This window comes from Colobus angolensis, unplaced genomic scaffold (genome assembly GCF_000951035.1).
Source record: "Colobus angolensis palliatus isolate OR3802 unplaced genomic scaffold, Cang.pa_1.0 Scaffold9, whole genome shotgun sequence".
Lineage (NCBI taxonomy): Eukaryota > Metazoa > Chordata > Mammalia > Primates > Cercopithecidae > Colobus > Colobus angolensis.
In genome coordinates, this window is record NW_012122931.1 from 10879694 (window position 1) to 10893403 (window position 13710).

Consider the following 13710-nt stretch of genomic DNA (forward strand, 5'->3'; position numbering starts at 1 on the left):
GCCTCCCAAAGTGCTGGGATTACAGGTGTGAGCCACTGCTCCCGGCTTAGGCTAGATATTTTTAATTGTCTTCTTTCTTTCTCACAGCCTCCAGCCTTATAGGTGGTGGTGTGCCTATTTTATAGATGAGAAAACTGAAGTTCAGAAAGAGACTTCCCCATAAGGGTTTGGGATTTGAATCCAGAGCCTTAGATTTGAGCATATGCCTGCCAGGCTGAAAAGCTTAGGTTCTTTGACTCCATATGAGACGTGGTGAGATGTTGAAAGCATAGGACTAGAAGACTGAGCTGTTCTCTTTGTCATTTTCTGGCATAAAATTTTATCCCAGCTGGCCAGTATCCTTATAACCTCCTTGTCCAGAGTGGGTAGTCTCCCTGCTGTTCTGGGGCCTGTCCAAGCACACTTTTTACTCATTTACTTTGCAGACCTGGAGCACAGGGTGACCATATTTTCCGACCCCTAAAATCAAGACAAATGATCTGCTGAGATGACTTTCTGTAGGCATGTGGCTCACACCTGCACATCCCAGCACTTTGAGAGGCCGAGGCAGGCGGATCATCTGGGGTTGGGAGTTCAAGACCAGCATGACTGACATGGAGAAACCCCATCTCTACAAAAATTAGCCAGGCGTGGTGGCGCATGCCTGTAATCCCAGCTAATCGGGAGGCTGAGGCAGGAGAATCGCTTGAACTTGGGAGGTGGAAGTTGCAGTGAGCCGATATTGTGCCATTGCACTCCAGCCTGGGCAACAAGAGCGAAACTCCATCTGAAAAAAAAAAGTCTTGGCCGGGTGCGGTAGCTCAAGCCTGTAATCCCAGCACTTTGGGAGGCCGAGGTGGGCGGATCACGAGGTCAGGAGATCGAGACCATCCTGGCTAACACGGTGAAACCCCATCTCTACTAAAAATACAAAAATTAGCCGGGCGTGGTGGCGGGCGCCTGTAGTCCCAGCTACTCGGGAGGCTGAGGCAGGAGAATGGCGTAAACCTGGGAGGCGGAGCTTGCAGCGAGCTGAGATCCGGCCACTGCACTCCAGCCTGGGCGACAGAGCGAGACTCCATCTCAAGAAAAAAAAAGTCTTATAATGCTTAATTTGTATTTAAATAGACATTTCAATAAATGACCTTTATTGGCTAGTTCAAAATACTGGAAGTCATGGGATTCCAGGGCACCAAGAAGGAGAAAAGAAAAGGTGCCCCTGGCTGGGTGCGGTGGCTCAAGCCTGTAATCCCAGCACTTTGGGAGGCCGAGGTGGGCGGATCACGAGGTCAGGAGATCGAGACCATCCTGGCTAACACGGTGAAACCCCATCTCTACTAAAAATACAAAAATTAGCCGGGCGTGGTGGCGGGCGCATGTAGTCCCAGCTACTTTGGAGGCTGAGACAGGAGAATGGTGTGAACCCGGGTAGGCAGAGCTTGCAGTGAGCCGAGTTCGTGCCACTGCACTTCAGCCTGGGTGAGAGAACAAGACTCTGTTTCAAAAAAAAAAGGTGCCCCTATCCATGAAAGCTAGAGAGGGGAAAGTAGCAGCCCTTACACTTTTCTTCACAGAACTGGGGGTCCATCTCCCCCTGCCACCCAGTTGTGGCATAAACACAAACCAAGGCTCAAGCAGAGAACAGTGCTCCGAGACCTACAAGGGCCCTTTGCACAGCTAGGGGAGGGGGGATTCAGCTTGCAGACTCTCTGTACTTGTTTTCTAATATTTCCTTATTAATGATGCTTACTGGCTTCAGGGTGATCTATAAATGACAGAGTTTTGAACCCAGTTGACACTCTGTCTGGTAAACAGAGCTATCTGATTTTGCAGTTGACCTAACCCCTTGTCCAGAGCCTCTAATTCATTGTTTCCATCAAATTCCTGTCTCCTGCTGCATAACTCTGCTCCATAGGGGTGTTTGGATAGCAGTCAGTCTGCTCTGATGCTGCCAGGGTTTGCAGAGCTGGCCCAAGGAGCCCAGCCTCTCTGGGTGCCTGGAATCTACCAGTTCAGCCTGGGACTACAGGATCAGCCTTTGGACTCCACTCCTGAGTAATGGATTTGCCCAGGCCCTCTACAGGCAGGCAGGGGTCACTGGCAGTACAGGGTTTTCTTTGGTTTTGAGCTTCATAAGGCATCCCACCTCACTGTAGCCAGGCCCTTAAGCCCCAAGACCAAGGCAAAAGTCAGTAACAGCAGTAGTGAGGAAACTTCCTTCCTTGGTAGGAATTTTTCTAATCAAGGAGGATCTAAAGCTGTACCATCCACTATAGTAGCCACTAGCCTCATGTGGCTTTTAAAATGTAAATTTATTAAAAATAGAAATTTAGTTCTCATTTGCACCAGCCACATTTCAAGTGCTCAGTAGCCACGTGGCTAGTGGCTAGTATAAATAAAGATCATTTTTATCATCACATAAAGTTTTATTGAACGTTGCTGTCTTTAGAATGTGTGTTGCTGCTGAGCTGTCAAGTGGGTTCTGAGAATAGGAAATGGATTTGTTGTTTGGACTCTACTGTGGAATCCATCGATGGAAAAATAACAGTTAAACTTCAACACGTTAGTTCTGATTCCATGGCCGTTTACTGAGTATCGTGTGTTTTGTGGGGAGGAAGCTGAGATCACAGGTGCTGCAGACATGGTTTCTGACTCAGAGTCCATATCCTTCATTTAGGGGACTGCGAGGCAAAAAGAAGCAGATACAACGTACAGTGCAGGGTTTTGTTGGTGGAGATGACGGGGCATCTGAAGAGAACTGTACAAGTATAGACCGAGGAGTGAGTTCGCAAGGTCAGGGAAAACTTAAGAGAGGAACAGACATTTGAGCTGCACCTTGAAGTGGGTATTTCTAGGTACATTGTAGAGAACAGGAAGGTGGGAGATAACACAAAGTCCTAGAAGTTAGAGATCCTGGATGGTTGCTATGTGCAGGGAATCAGAAGCAATTCTGTGGATTTAGGGTATAAAGAGAATTTAGGGTATAAAGAGAATCTAAGAGAAATGAGGGGAGAATTGACTAGAGAGAAAGATACAGGCAAGGCAGGCCATGGAGGTGCTCAAATGTCAATCTAAGTAATTTGAGATTTGTTGTGTAAATAGTATTAAGTCTTGGGAAGTTTTTAAGTGGAGGAATTACACAGGTTGCATTTTAGAAAGATTTCTATGGCAGTAAAGTTCAGGATGGATTGGCGTGGACAAGACTGGAACATGGTGGCTGGGTAGGAAGGAGGCTGTTCCATAGCCCAGGTAAAAGAGAACAAAACCTGGACAAAGCAGCAGTGACTGTGGAGACAGAGAGGGGAGCACAAAGCCAAGAGATGTCAAGGAGATAAAGTCAGTGGGACTTCAGTGAGTGGAAAATGTCGGGGATGACTGCTGAGTTTTTGGACTAGCCAGGCAGGTGGGCACCAATTTTCTTAGCCAGGATGAAGGAGCGGGGAAGAACAGGATGGGAGATGAGTAATGAGTTTGGTTTGGGTGTCTGTGGAGTCTGAGATGCATGTAGAACTGCCTAGGAGGTCATAGGAAGTGGAAGAACCTCTGGAGTCAGGTTAACCACTGGAAAGCAGTAACCTCTCTGCTAGAAACCCAGGTTGTGGAGTCTGTAATTGGCCATAGCACTCTCCTACCTTGCCTGCTACTGCCTTGCTCCCACTCCCCCAGATGGCCTTTACTTCTTCACAACTCTTGAGTGCAAGTGAGTTCCTGCTGTCATGGAAAGGCTTTTCCCAGATGATACATGATCACCTCCTTTTTCTCTTCTCAAATATTGAATCAAATTTATGGTGCCCATATTCCTTAATCAGACTGTTATCAGACAGTGAACCGGGTGAATTTGATTTAAAGCAGATTGTAGCACCAGCCAGTGACTGCTCCTGGCCCTAATCAAGACTCCTCTCAAGAGAAGATGCCTTGAGCTAGATGGGCTTTAATGGGCACTTCTATCTCGTGAGCACCAGCTCCATTTCTGCCAGATCTCTGGAAAGTTGCCTCCCAGCTTCCCTGCCTAACTATAAGGCTCAGGAAACAGGCTTTTATTTTTGCTACAATAATGGGAGAGATGATGATGATGCTGTTTGTAGTGATAACAGCTAACAATTATGCCAAATTCTGTCTTAAGTTCCTTACATACATTATCTGTTGAATTCTTACTGCTACCTTGTGTGACTGGCACTAATATTATCCCTGTTCTAGAGATGAGGAGCATGAGGTTGAGAGAGGTGAAAACTAAAGGCTACAAAGCTAGAGAGAGATGGAGCTAAGTTTATCACCTGTATCTGTTGTGCTCCAGTGCCCAGCCTCTTTAACATTGCCTTGTACTAAATTCTTATTTTCCCGAGCATTTTCAGAAGGTTTGACTTTCTGGAATTTGTCCTGAAACTAGTCTTGGTTTTCATATTGGAGTCTGTACATGGGTGCTGAGACGGCAATTTCTCTAAGGTTGTGGCTGATGGCCACTCCCGGGGGTAGGTGCATTTAGATGAATGAAAAAGAGACAACTGAGTCTCTCAGCCCCCTTAATGGGACATAACTTACATAGTGTCAGTTTGAATTGCTGACTGAATGGTCCAGTGGTTTGGGGGATCCTGGCAGGAATGTTTTCCTTGTCCCAGCCTGCTTGTGTAATGGGAACCTAGAAGAAGAATGGGTGTGTTTGTCCAACTTTCTGGCTTTGAATGCTGATAATTTGTAGACAGTGAATACAGGGGCATTAAAACTGGAGTGGGCAGATGTGGAGGAGGCACGGCTACAGGCAAAGGCAGGCCCATGGAACAGAGAACAACTTTGTTTATCAAGGGGTGGGATGCGGGGTGTGGAGGAAAGCTTTGCAGTCAGGCTGTGGAGACTGAGTGGGGGCTGCCGGGCTGGCTGCCAGCCCCCACCACTACTGGGGGTCCATGGTGGCTGCCTGTTGGAGGAATTTTGGAAAAGAGGGATGTGCTGTCCCAAGAGAAAGGGCAGATCAGGGCATATGGACAGGCCAGGCACTTGGGAACTCCTTTGTGTCCCTCAGGTTAAGAGTCAGCCAGGAACAGGTTTGGCACTCCTGGCTAGGGGTCTGGCTGATAGCCACACACCTGCAGGGTCTAGAGTGCCAGAGTGAACACTTGGGGTAGGGGGTTGCTGATTAAAGGACAGAGCATTATCTTTGCTTGCTACATACTCCGCCACCAGACAGATGCTGACACTGCCTTTCCCCTTGTATCCTCCTTTTTTATGTCCTGCCCCATTTCATCCCCACCCCTCCAGGCAGATACTGAAAGAAATTGGCAATAAAGAACTTTTTTCCCACTCTCAAGAACATAAATATCCAACAGAGTGCTATGATGAGGAGTGGTCTTCACTCCCAGGCATACCGCCTCCTGCAAGTCAGCATCCTGGAGGTACTTGCAGGGACAGTTCTGTGCACTGTAGCAGACCTGACATCCTCCCAGGGCTGGGCCCTGCTCTGAGTTGCTGTGGGGACACAACTCCTGAGGTCCCCTGTGGTAGTATGTGGTTAGCCTTTTCCAGGTAGCAGCTAAGAACAAGACAGAATCAAGGGTGGGCAGTGTAGTGCTGAGGAAAGTCCATACGCTTGGAATTAGAAAACCTAGGTTTGAACATTGGCCTCACCACCACTACCATTTACTTCCCGTGCAACCTTGGGGTAGCCACCTCTTTTTCTGCTTCCTCATCCCTAACATGGTGGTGATATCATGTATCCTTCCAGGTTATCAGCAAGGTAAAGTGTAAGAATGCATATGAAAAGGCCTAATACATAATAGAGACTCAGTAAATAACTCCCTGAGCCTTCATTTCCACATATGAACAAAGGGGGTTATGATTTGTATCCATTCTGTGAATTTATTGGGAATATCAATAAGATTAAATGTCTGTAGAATACTTAATGTGCCTGGCAGGTAGCAAACACTCAACGAATGGTAGAATGGTAGAAATGGTATTATAGGTTGGTGGTTATTGTGGTTATTCAATATGAATCTATCGGCCAGGCTGGGAACATATCAGTAAAGTTGTAAAAGCCATTGGGCCAGGTGCAGAGAAACTGAGTCAGCCATAGTAGCTCAAATCAGCTAAAAGAATCCCCAGCTCATACTGGGAGCCATGCCAAGGCCGAAGGTCAGAGTTCCAGATTGCATGTGCAGTCATCCCCCAGTATCCGTGGAGGATTGCTTCCAGGATCCCCATAGATACCAAAATCTACAGATGTTCAAGTCCTTCATATAAAATGGTGCAGTATTTGTGTATAACCTATGCATATCTTCCTGTATATTTTAAATCAGCTCTAGAATCTTTATAATACTGGATGCAATATAAATGATGTAAATGCCATGTAAATAGTTATTACACTGGTTTTTGGTTTGGAAGAGTTTCTTGTTTTTTTTCTTTTTTGGGTTTTTTAGTTGGTTGGTTTGGTTTTGTTTGTTCTCCTGAGACAGGGTCTCACTCTGTTGCCCAGGCTAGTGCAGTGATAACAGTCATAGCTCACTGCAACCTCCCATGTTCAGGTGATCCTCCCACCTCAGCCTCCCGAGTAGCTGGGACCACAGGCATGCACTACCATGCCCAGCTAATTTTTGTATTTTTTGTAAAGATGGAGTTTTGCCATGTTGCCCAGGCTGGTAGTGAACTTCTGGGCTCAAGCAGTCTGCCTGCCTCAGCCTCCCAAGGTGCTTGGACTACAGGTGTGAGCCACTACACACAGCCATTATACTGTGTTTTAAAAATTTGTCTTTTTTATTGTATTTTCTTTTTACAAAATATTTTGATGCAGTTGGTGGAACCCAGAGATAATAGAACCCATGGATACTGAGAACTAGCTCTACCTGCTGCTGAGGCTCCCCTTGGTGCTTAAAAAGGGCAGGAGCTTCCGGCCCCAACCAGAGCCAGGCTTTCCCCAAGCAAGAGAAAGTGTCCTGCTTGTCCAGGAAGCCAAAGCCTGCAAAGCCTTAAAAGTTAACACAGAAAACAGTAGATTCCAGAAAGCAATAGTTCATCCCCAGGTGTTCTGGACCCTACCCAGATAGGGCCTTCTTGGCCTGGCACAGGGCTGTAGTGTGCAGATCTGAAGATGTCACCAGGAAGCAGGCCTGAAGCTAAGCTGCTTCTCTTTGTGACTGAGCTGTATCTGAGGCCCATCTGGGACCCACCGCCCACTAGCCAGGCCACTCCTAGAATGACTCAGGCCAGACTTGACCTCGTCTTTTATAAACTCCTGCTTCCTGGTTAAGTGTTTGCCTCCTTGGTTTGATGGTATCTCCATCTCTGGTATGAAGTATACCCAAAACATTAATCCCCTGGGCTGGCCTAGCCTGGGGCTCTGTTGCCTAAAACTTGGTCTTTCCCCAGATAGCTCACTCCTAGACCCAAAGAAAGGAGCATGGGGGCTTCGAGCCCCCTCTGCTAGGATATACCACCTTAGATATTAGAAAAACCAAGGCCTTGGGTTCAGGTTCCAAATTCCTACTCTGTCACCAATTAACTGTGTATTTGTGGACCAGACCCCTCCCTTCTTTGAACTTCAGTTGCTCATCTGTACAGTGGTGATGATTATCTTACCCAGCTCATAGGGTTGAGAGAATTAAATGTGATAATGCTCACGAAGTGCCCAGCACAGAGGATGGCATGATATGGAAATTCAGTTAACATTTTCCTCCCTCCTGCTAATGTCAGGGAGGCCAATAAAAATTTTCACTATGCAGGCTGGGCGCGGTGGCTCACGCCTGTAATCCCAGCACTTTGGGAGGCCAAGGCAGGCGATCATGAGGTCAGGAGATCAAGACCACCCTGGCTAACATGGTGAAACCCTGTCTCTACTAAAAATACAAAAAAATTAGCTGGGTGTGGTGGCAGGTGCCTATAATCCCAGCTACTCAGGAGGCTGAGGGAGGAGAATCGTTTGAACCTAGGAGGCGGAGGTTGCAGTGAGCCAAGATCGCGCCATTGCACTCCAGCCTGGGTGACAGAGCGAGACTCCATCTCAAAAAAAATAAAATAAAATTCGCTATGCATAACCTCAGCTCTGCTGGAAGCATTTAACATAAGCAAATACAATCAGCAGCTTTTTTTGCAGTGTGGCAGAGTCTCACATAGAGTCACCATGGCAGCTGCCATTGATACCAGAGACTCATCTCAACAATAGCTGTATCTTAATAATGTTGTATTTCTCCACATTTATATCCCAGACCTTCTTTGGCCCTTGTTAGCCAAAGAATGCAAGCATTATCATTTTGCAGAGGAGGACCTCAAAGCATAGGGGGGTCAGATGACCTTGCCAAGATCTCATAGCTTGTGTGTGATGGAGCTGGATTTGAACCTAGATTGACTCTACCTGACCTTGGGAAAAGCAGCTTGCATGAGCTACATTGGCCTGTAGACAAAGCATGGATCTGCCTGTACTTCCCAAATGGCTTTAGATCCCATTTCCCCCAAGCTTAGCCTGTTGAAGGAGCTGTAGGAGCTCTTTGGCTGCCCTTTCCTGGCCCCTACTGGTATCACAACCAACTGTTAACACCTATGTCTGTTCCCCAGATTTAGTGATGAAGGGATGGAGGTGATCGAGCGGCTCATCTACCTCTATCACAAGTTCCATCAGCTAAAGGTCAGCAACGAGGAGTATGCTTGCATGAAAGCAATTAACTTCCTAAATCAAGGTGAGTGGCTGGGGTGGGAAAAGGGACCTTTGCAGGGGCCAGGGGGGTCAGTGACATTTGATTTACCCTCCTGTTTCACCCCTTCTTACCCTCAGGACTATCACACAGAATCCATCACACCATCTAGGTTTCAATCCAGGAAGACTTGTGCACCCCCTTGTCATCACCCTGACCCTTTATAGTACAGGGAATGCAGGAATGCTTTGGATTTTTTTTTTTCTCCAAACTGAAATGCCACAATCTCTATAACTCATAGAGGAAGGAAGAGGATTCGCTTTGTTTAGTCAGTTTTAATGCATTTGCACACAGACACCAAGGACAGTACATGCGTCATTTTAAATATGTACCAAGTTTACCAGTGACTGAAGAAGAGCAGAGTGACTGATGAAACTATTGGAGATAAGGCCTCTGTAACAGGCTGGCAGTGGTTCTGACAGCCCCTTCAGGGCAGAGCAGGGGTGCACAAACACATACACACACACGCATATCAAGCATGACTTTTAATTAAAAGAATGCTGGGCCGGGCACGGTGGCTCACGCCTGTAATCCTAGCACTTTGGGAGGCCGAGGTGGGTGGATCACAAGGTCAGGAGATCAAGACCATTCTGGCTAACATGGCAAAACCCTGTCTCTATTAAAAATACAAAAATTGGCCAGGCGCAGTGGCTCGCGCCTGTAATCCCAGCTACTGGGGAGGCTGAGGCAGGCGAATGGCGTGAACGTGGGAGGCGGAGCTTGCAGTGAGCCGAGATCGGGCCACTGCACTCCAGCGTGGGTGACAGAGGGAGACTCCGTCTCAAAAAAAAAAAAAAAAAGAATGCCAGATGTGATTTATGTGGAATATTATCTGAAAGGGGCACTTGGCAGCTGCTGGTAAAACCAGTATAGGGAGGAGGGTTGTATTCTCTTTTTTCCAAAGTAGCTAATGTGTACTCTGCTCCCATAGTGGCACTGGGTTGTTCTGCTGCCTGTGGCATTGCAAATGTCTTCGTCCTGTGTCCTGTTTCCAGTCCAGAGCTCCTCTTCTCTTGGCCTACTCTCACTCTACATTGGCCAAACCTCTTCCTACTTCTACACCATTCATGCATTTATCTGGTGTTCTGCATGTCTCCCTTAGGCCAAGCCCTGTGCTGAGCATTAAAGACATTGAAAAAACTTAGACTCCAGGTCTCTGGCCTCAAGAAGTATACATTCTGATGGCACTTGACATATTACTTGTGCCTCAGATGGGGGGAGAACAGTAGCAACTTCTTGAAGGAGGAGAAATCTGAGCTGAGCCTCAAAGGGTGGGTAAGATTTATATATAGACATATATAGCTCGCTATATGGGTGGGTAAGATTTATATATATACACATATATAGCTCCCTCTCTCTCTGTATATATATATATAGAGAGAGAGAAATCTATTTAGAAAAAATGGAGGGGCCAGGCACAGTGGCTCAGGCCTGTAATCCCAGCACTTGGAGAGGCCAAGGTAGGAGGATCACTTGAGCCCAGGAGTTTGAGACCAATCCAAGCAACATAGTAAGACCCCATCTCTACAGAAAATTTAAAAAATTAGTTGAGCATAGTGGCACACACCTGTAGTCCTAGCTTCTCAGGAGGCTAAGGTGGGATCATCTATTGAGCCAGGAAGTCAAGGCTGCAGTGAGCTGTTGATCGTACCACTGCACTCCAGCCTAGGTGACAGAGTGAGACCCTATCTAAAAAAAATGGAGGGACAGCCCAGGAAGAAGATTAAGAACAGAAGTGCACAGGAGGGTGTGTGTGTGTGTGACAAACCAGAATGTGTGGGTATCAGCAGCGTTTCTGATTGGTTCCAGCAAAGGGCAAATTTAAAGATATTGTAAAGGATTAATTTGGAAAGGTAGGTTATTCAGTCATTTGTTTAGTATTTTCTCGTATTCTCTGGTTGTTTTGGGAGTTTGGTATGAAGTTGAGAGAAGCCCTAGCCCTCGAGGGGCTCTGTCTGCTTACTGTCCTCTGTATTTTTTTCGTCTCTGTCTTATTTCTCTTCCCTTATGCAGAGCTTAGTTCCTCCCTATCAGAGAAGATCCGCTGTTGTGTCAGTGTTTAGTAACTTAGTTGAAAGATGTACATATTTAAGGAGCTGGTGTTTCTTCCACATTAGAATGCCCATGCCATTCCCTATATGTTTTTTTTTTCCCACAGATATCAGGGGTCTGACCAGTGCCTCACAGCTGGAACAGTTGAACAAACGATACTGGTACATTTGTCAGGATTTTACTGAATATAAATACACACATCAGCCAAACCGCTTTCCTGATCTCATGATGTGCTTACCTGAGATTCGATATATTGCAGGTAACATTCTGGGTCTTGGGCTTCCAACCCTTCCTTGCTTCTCTTAGCTTGTGAAGGGAATGAGGCAAGCAGTGTTTTCAGGGTGCCCATTCCAGCCCATCACCAGCTGCATGAAAGAGTTCTCACCCTTGCCCTCAAAAAAGATCTGTTATAATGAGAAGCTTGCATTTTCCCTAGAGAAGAGAAGTTAATTTCCTGAGCTCTTATGATGTGCAGGGTACTTTGTGGCCTTATATCATTTAATCTCACACCAGTCTCTGCTGGTGGTTGGTGATATTATAGCCATTCTATGGATGAGGAAACAGAGGCTCAGAGTATCTCAAATTAACTTAATTTCTTGAATTGTGTACTTTAAATGAATTTTATGATACATGAATTATATCTCAGTTTTTAAGATTACCTTCATTTCACAGAATTGCACATGAGCTTTGAGGGATCATTTATTTAAAGTGGTATCTTTAGCTAGGCACAGTGGCTCATGCCTGTAATCCCAGCTACTCAGGAGGCTGGGGAAAGAGGATCAGTTGAGGCTAGGAGTAAAGACCAGCCTGGGCAACATAGTGAGACCTCATCTCTTAAAAAATTAAGATAAAATAAGAATAGGAAAAATAAAGTTTAAAATCCTATATTTGCAGAGGAATTTTATGTATTGGGGGTGTGTGTGTATGTATGTATGTTTTTATGTGGTCTTGACCCCTTCTGAGCTTCCTGACATTTAAATAGGTCTATTTCAATATAAAATCCTGGCTTTTTTGGTTGTTGCTTTGCTTCATGTAGTAAATATTCTTGTTCTGGCTGTCCAGCACATACTGAGGGGCAGCTCAGAAATGTGACCTGTAGACCAGGATTCTTCCTATAAAATTCAGCAATACAGTTTGTTAATTCAACATAAAAATTCTGGAGAAAGCAATACAATTTTAAAGGAAAAATATTTCAATCTGACAAGGGAATTTTTTTTTCTACTTCTTGGGCCACAAAGCAGTCTAGCAAATGTGATCTGGGCCTAAGCTATTGGAATTTTGGCAATATTTTGACAGTTTATCTCAGTATTTTCTAAGCTAGAGTTTACCACATGAGATATTAAGCAGGTACTCTGTGAAGTAAAAGGAAGTCAACAATTACACACCACTCTCCGCCATAGAACTGAGTCCTCAGCCTTGGCGACACTTCCAATCACCTGGAAAACTTAAAAGAAAAAAAAAGTCAATGTTTGAGTTGCACCTGGAGAGATTTTGGTGTAATTGGAATGGGGTGGAGTCTGGAGATCAATCAGTGTTTTCAAACAGCTCCCCAGGTCACTCAGAGGTACTGTTTGGGAGAAGAAACACAGCCTTAGGTATTTACAAATTATACTAGCACACTGAATGCTCTGAGAAGCCCTTCAATCAAGAAATCTGTAAAGCTCTTTTAACCCTGAGTTTCTCAAATGTATTTGGCCTTTTACCCCCACTCCTTTTTCCCCTAGTACTTTTATTAACCTATTAAACCATTCCGAAGTGCAATATTTTATAGAATATTACTTAGAAAATCTACCGGGGCTTGAGGGGGTGAAGAAAACAGGACAGAATTTTCTCAGACTACCTCTCAGTTTCAGATTCCTTATCTATAAAATGAGGGTAAAAAGCAGTACACAGAAATAGTGTGAGAATTCAATGAGTTAATGCATTTAACCACCTAGTCAACAGAGTAAGTATTCCCTGAGCAGTAGAGTGATGATGAGTTGGCACCATTACTAGGCTCCCTGGGGGACCCAAAGGGGTCTGGATGTTAGGATGTTAACACAGTGTGTCCGACCTTTGTGATACTCCTGGCACTTCTCTTGCCCCAGTCACTCAGCAAGGTGATACTCTCCCTCCAGCAGTCCAAGGAGGCTGACTTGCCTGTCCACTAGAGTGACCACTGCTAACTCTTCTTCTCCCCCCTTGTTCCCAGGAAAGATGGTGAATGTGCCCCTGGAGCAGCTGCCCCTCCTCTTTAAGGTGGTGCTGCATTCCTGCAAGACAAGTGTGGGCAAGGAATGACCTGTTCCCAGCGCCCCCCTCAGGCCAACCACAGCGCCTTGGGTGGGCAGGACAGGCTCTGGAGGAAAAAGCCGGAGAGACCAAGATGGAGTCTGTGGAGCAGCGTTTCCCATTGCCTCCATAGCAAGAAGAGTTTGTGTTTGTTTGTCTGTTTTTTTAACCTCATTTTTCTATATATTTATTTCACGACAGAGTTGAATGTATGGCCTTCAACATGATGCACATGCTTTTGTGTGAATGCAGCCAATGCATTTTCTTACAGTTTACAGAATGTGAAGATGTTTAATGTTACAGTGTTGTCATTGTTTAGAAATAGTTCTTTTGTATTTTGAGGGAGAGGGTGGGATGGGGCTAAGATGACTATTTCCATAATGTTGACAAAGATGACTACCTCAATGGAAATGGGGGGTGTGGCCATCCCTACTTTTTCCACATTTTCTCAGCAGACTCATACATTTGTCTGTCAGAGAGCAAATTGCCTTTTTAAGCCACAGAATTGCCAGATAAAAGGGCACACTGTAAAGGGGCAAAGTGTTATTAGGAGATTTACTAAGCAAGGTTGGTGAGATGGCAACAGGGCAGGAGATGAAGATTGAGCCATGTCCTTTCCTTGGAAAGCATGAAAATTAAGAGAGTAGGGCACAGTGACCATATTTAAGGCAGGTATCCTTCCACCCAACAAGTCCTAAGGGCAGAAAAATTTCTGTTCTCACACATTGCTGCCCTG

At 45.6% G+C, this 13710-nt stretch overlaps 1 protein-coding gene across 4 annotated transcripts in view; it reads left to right on the forward strand.

Moving 5' to 3' along the window:
* Positions 1-13264, forward strand: part of NR6A1 (nuclear receptor subfamily 6, group A, member 1) — a 259386-nt gene extending 246122 nt beyond the window's left edge. For 2 of the 4 annotated variants that reach the window (XM_011931392.1, XM_011931395.1), the window contains exons 8-10: positions 8515-8636; positions 10810-10962; positions 12895-13262. In XM_011931392.1, the coding sequence (XP_011786782.1) occupies positions 8515-8636; positions 10810-10962; positions 12895-12983 (364 nt within the window). In that variant the 3' untranslated portion in view covers positions 12984-13262. Of the gene's footprint in view, positions 1-8514; positions 8637-10809; positions 10963-12894 lie in introns of all 4 variants that reach the window. The other 2 variants (XM_011931394.1, XM_011931393.1) reach the window with 2 other exon arrangements.
* Positions 13265-13710: the final 446 nt, after the last annotated feature.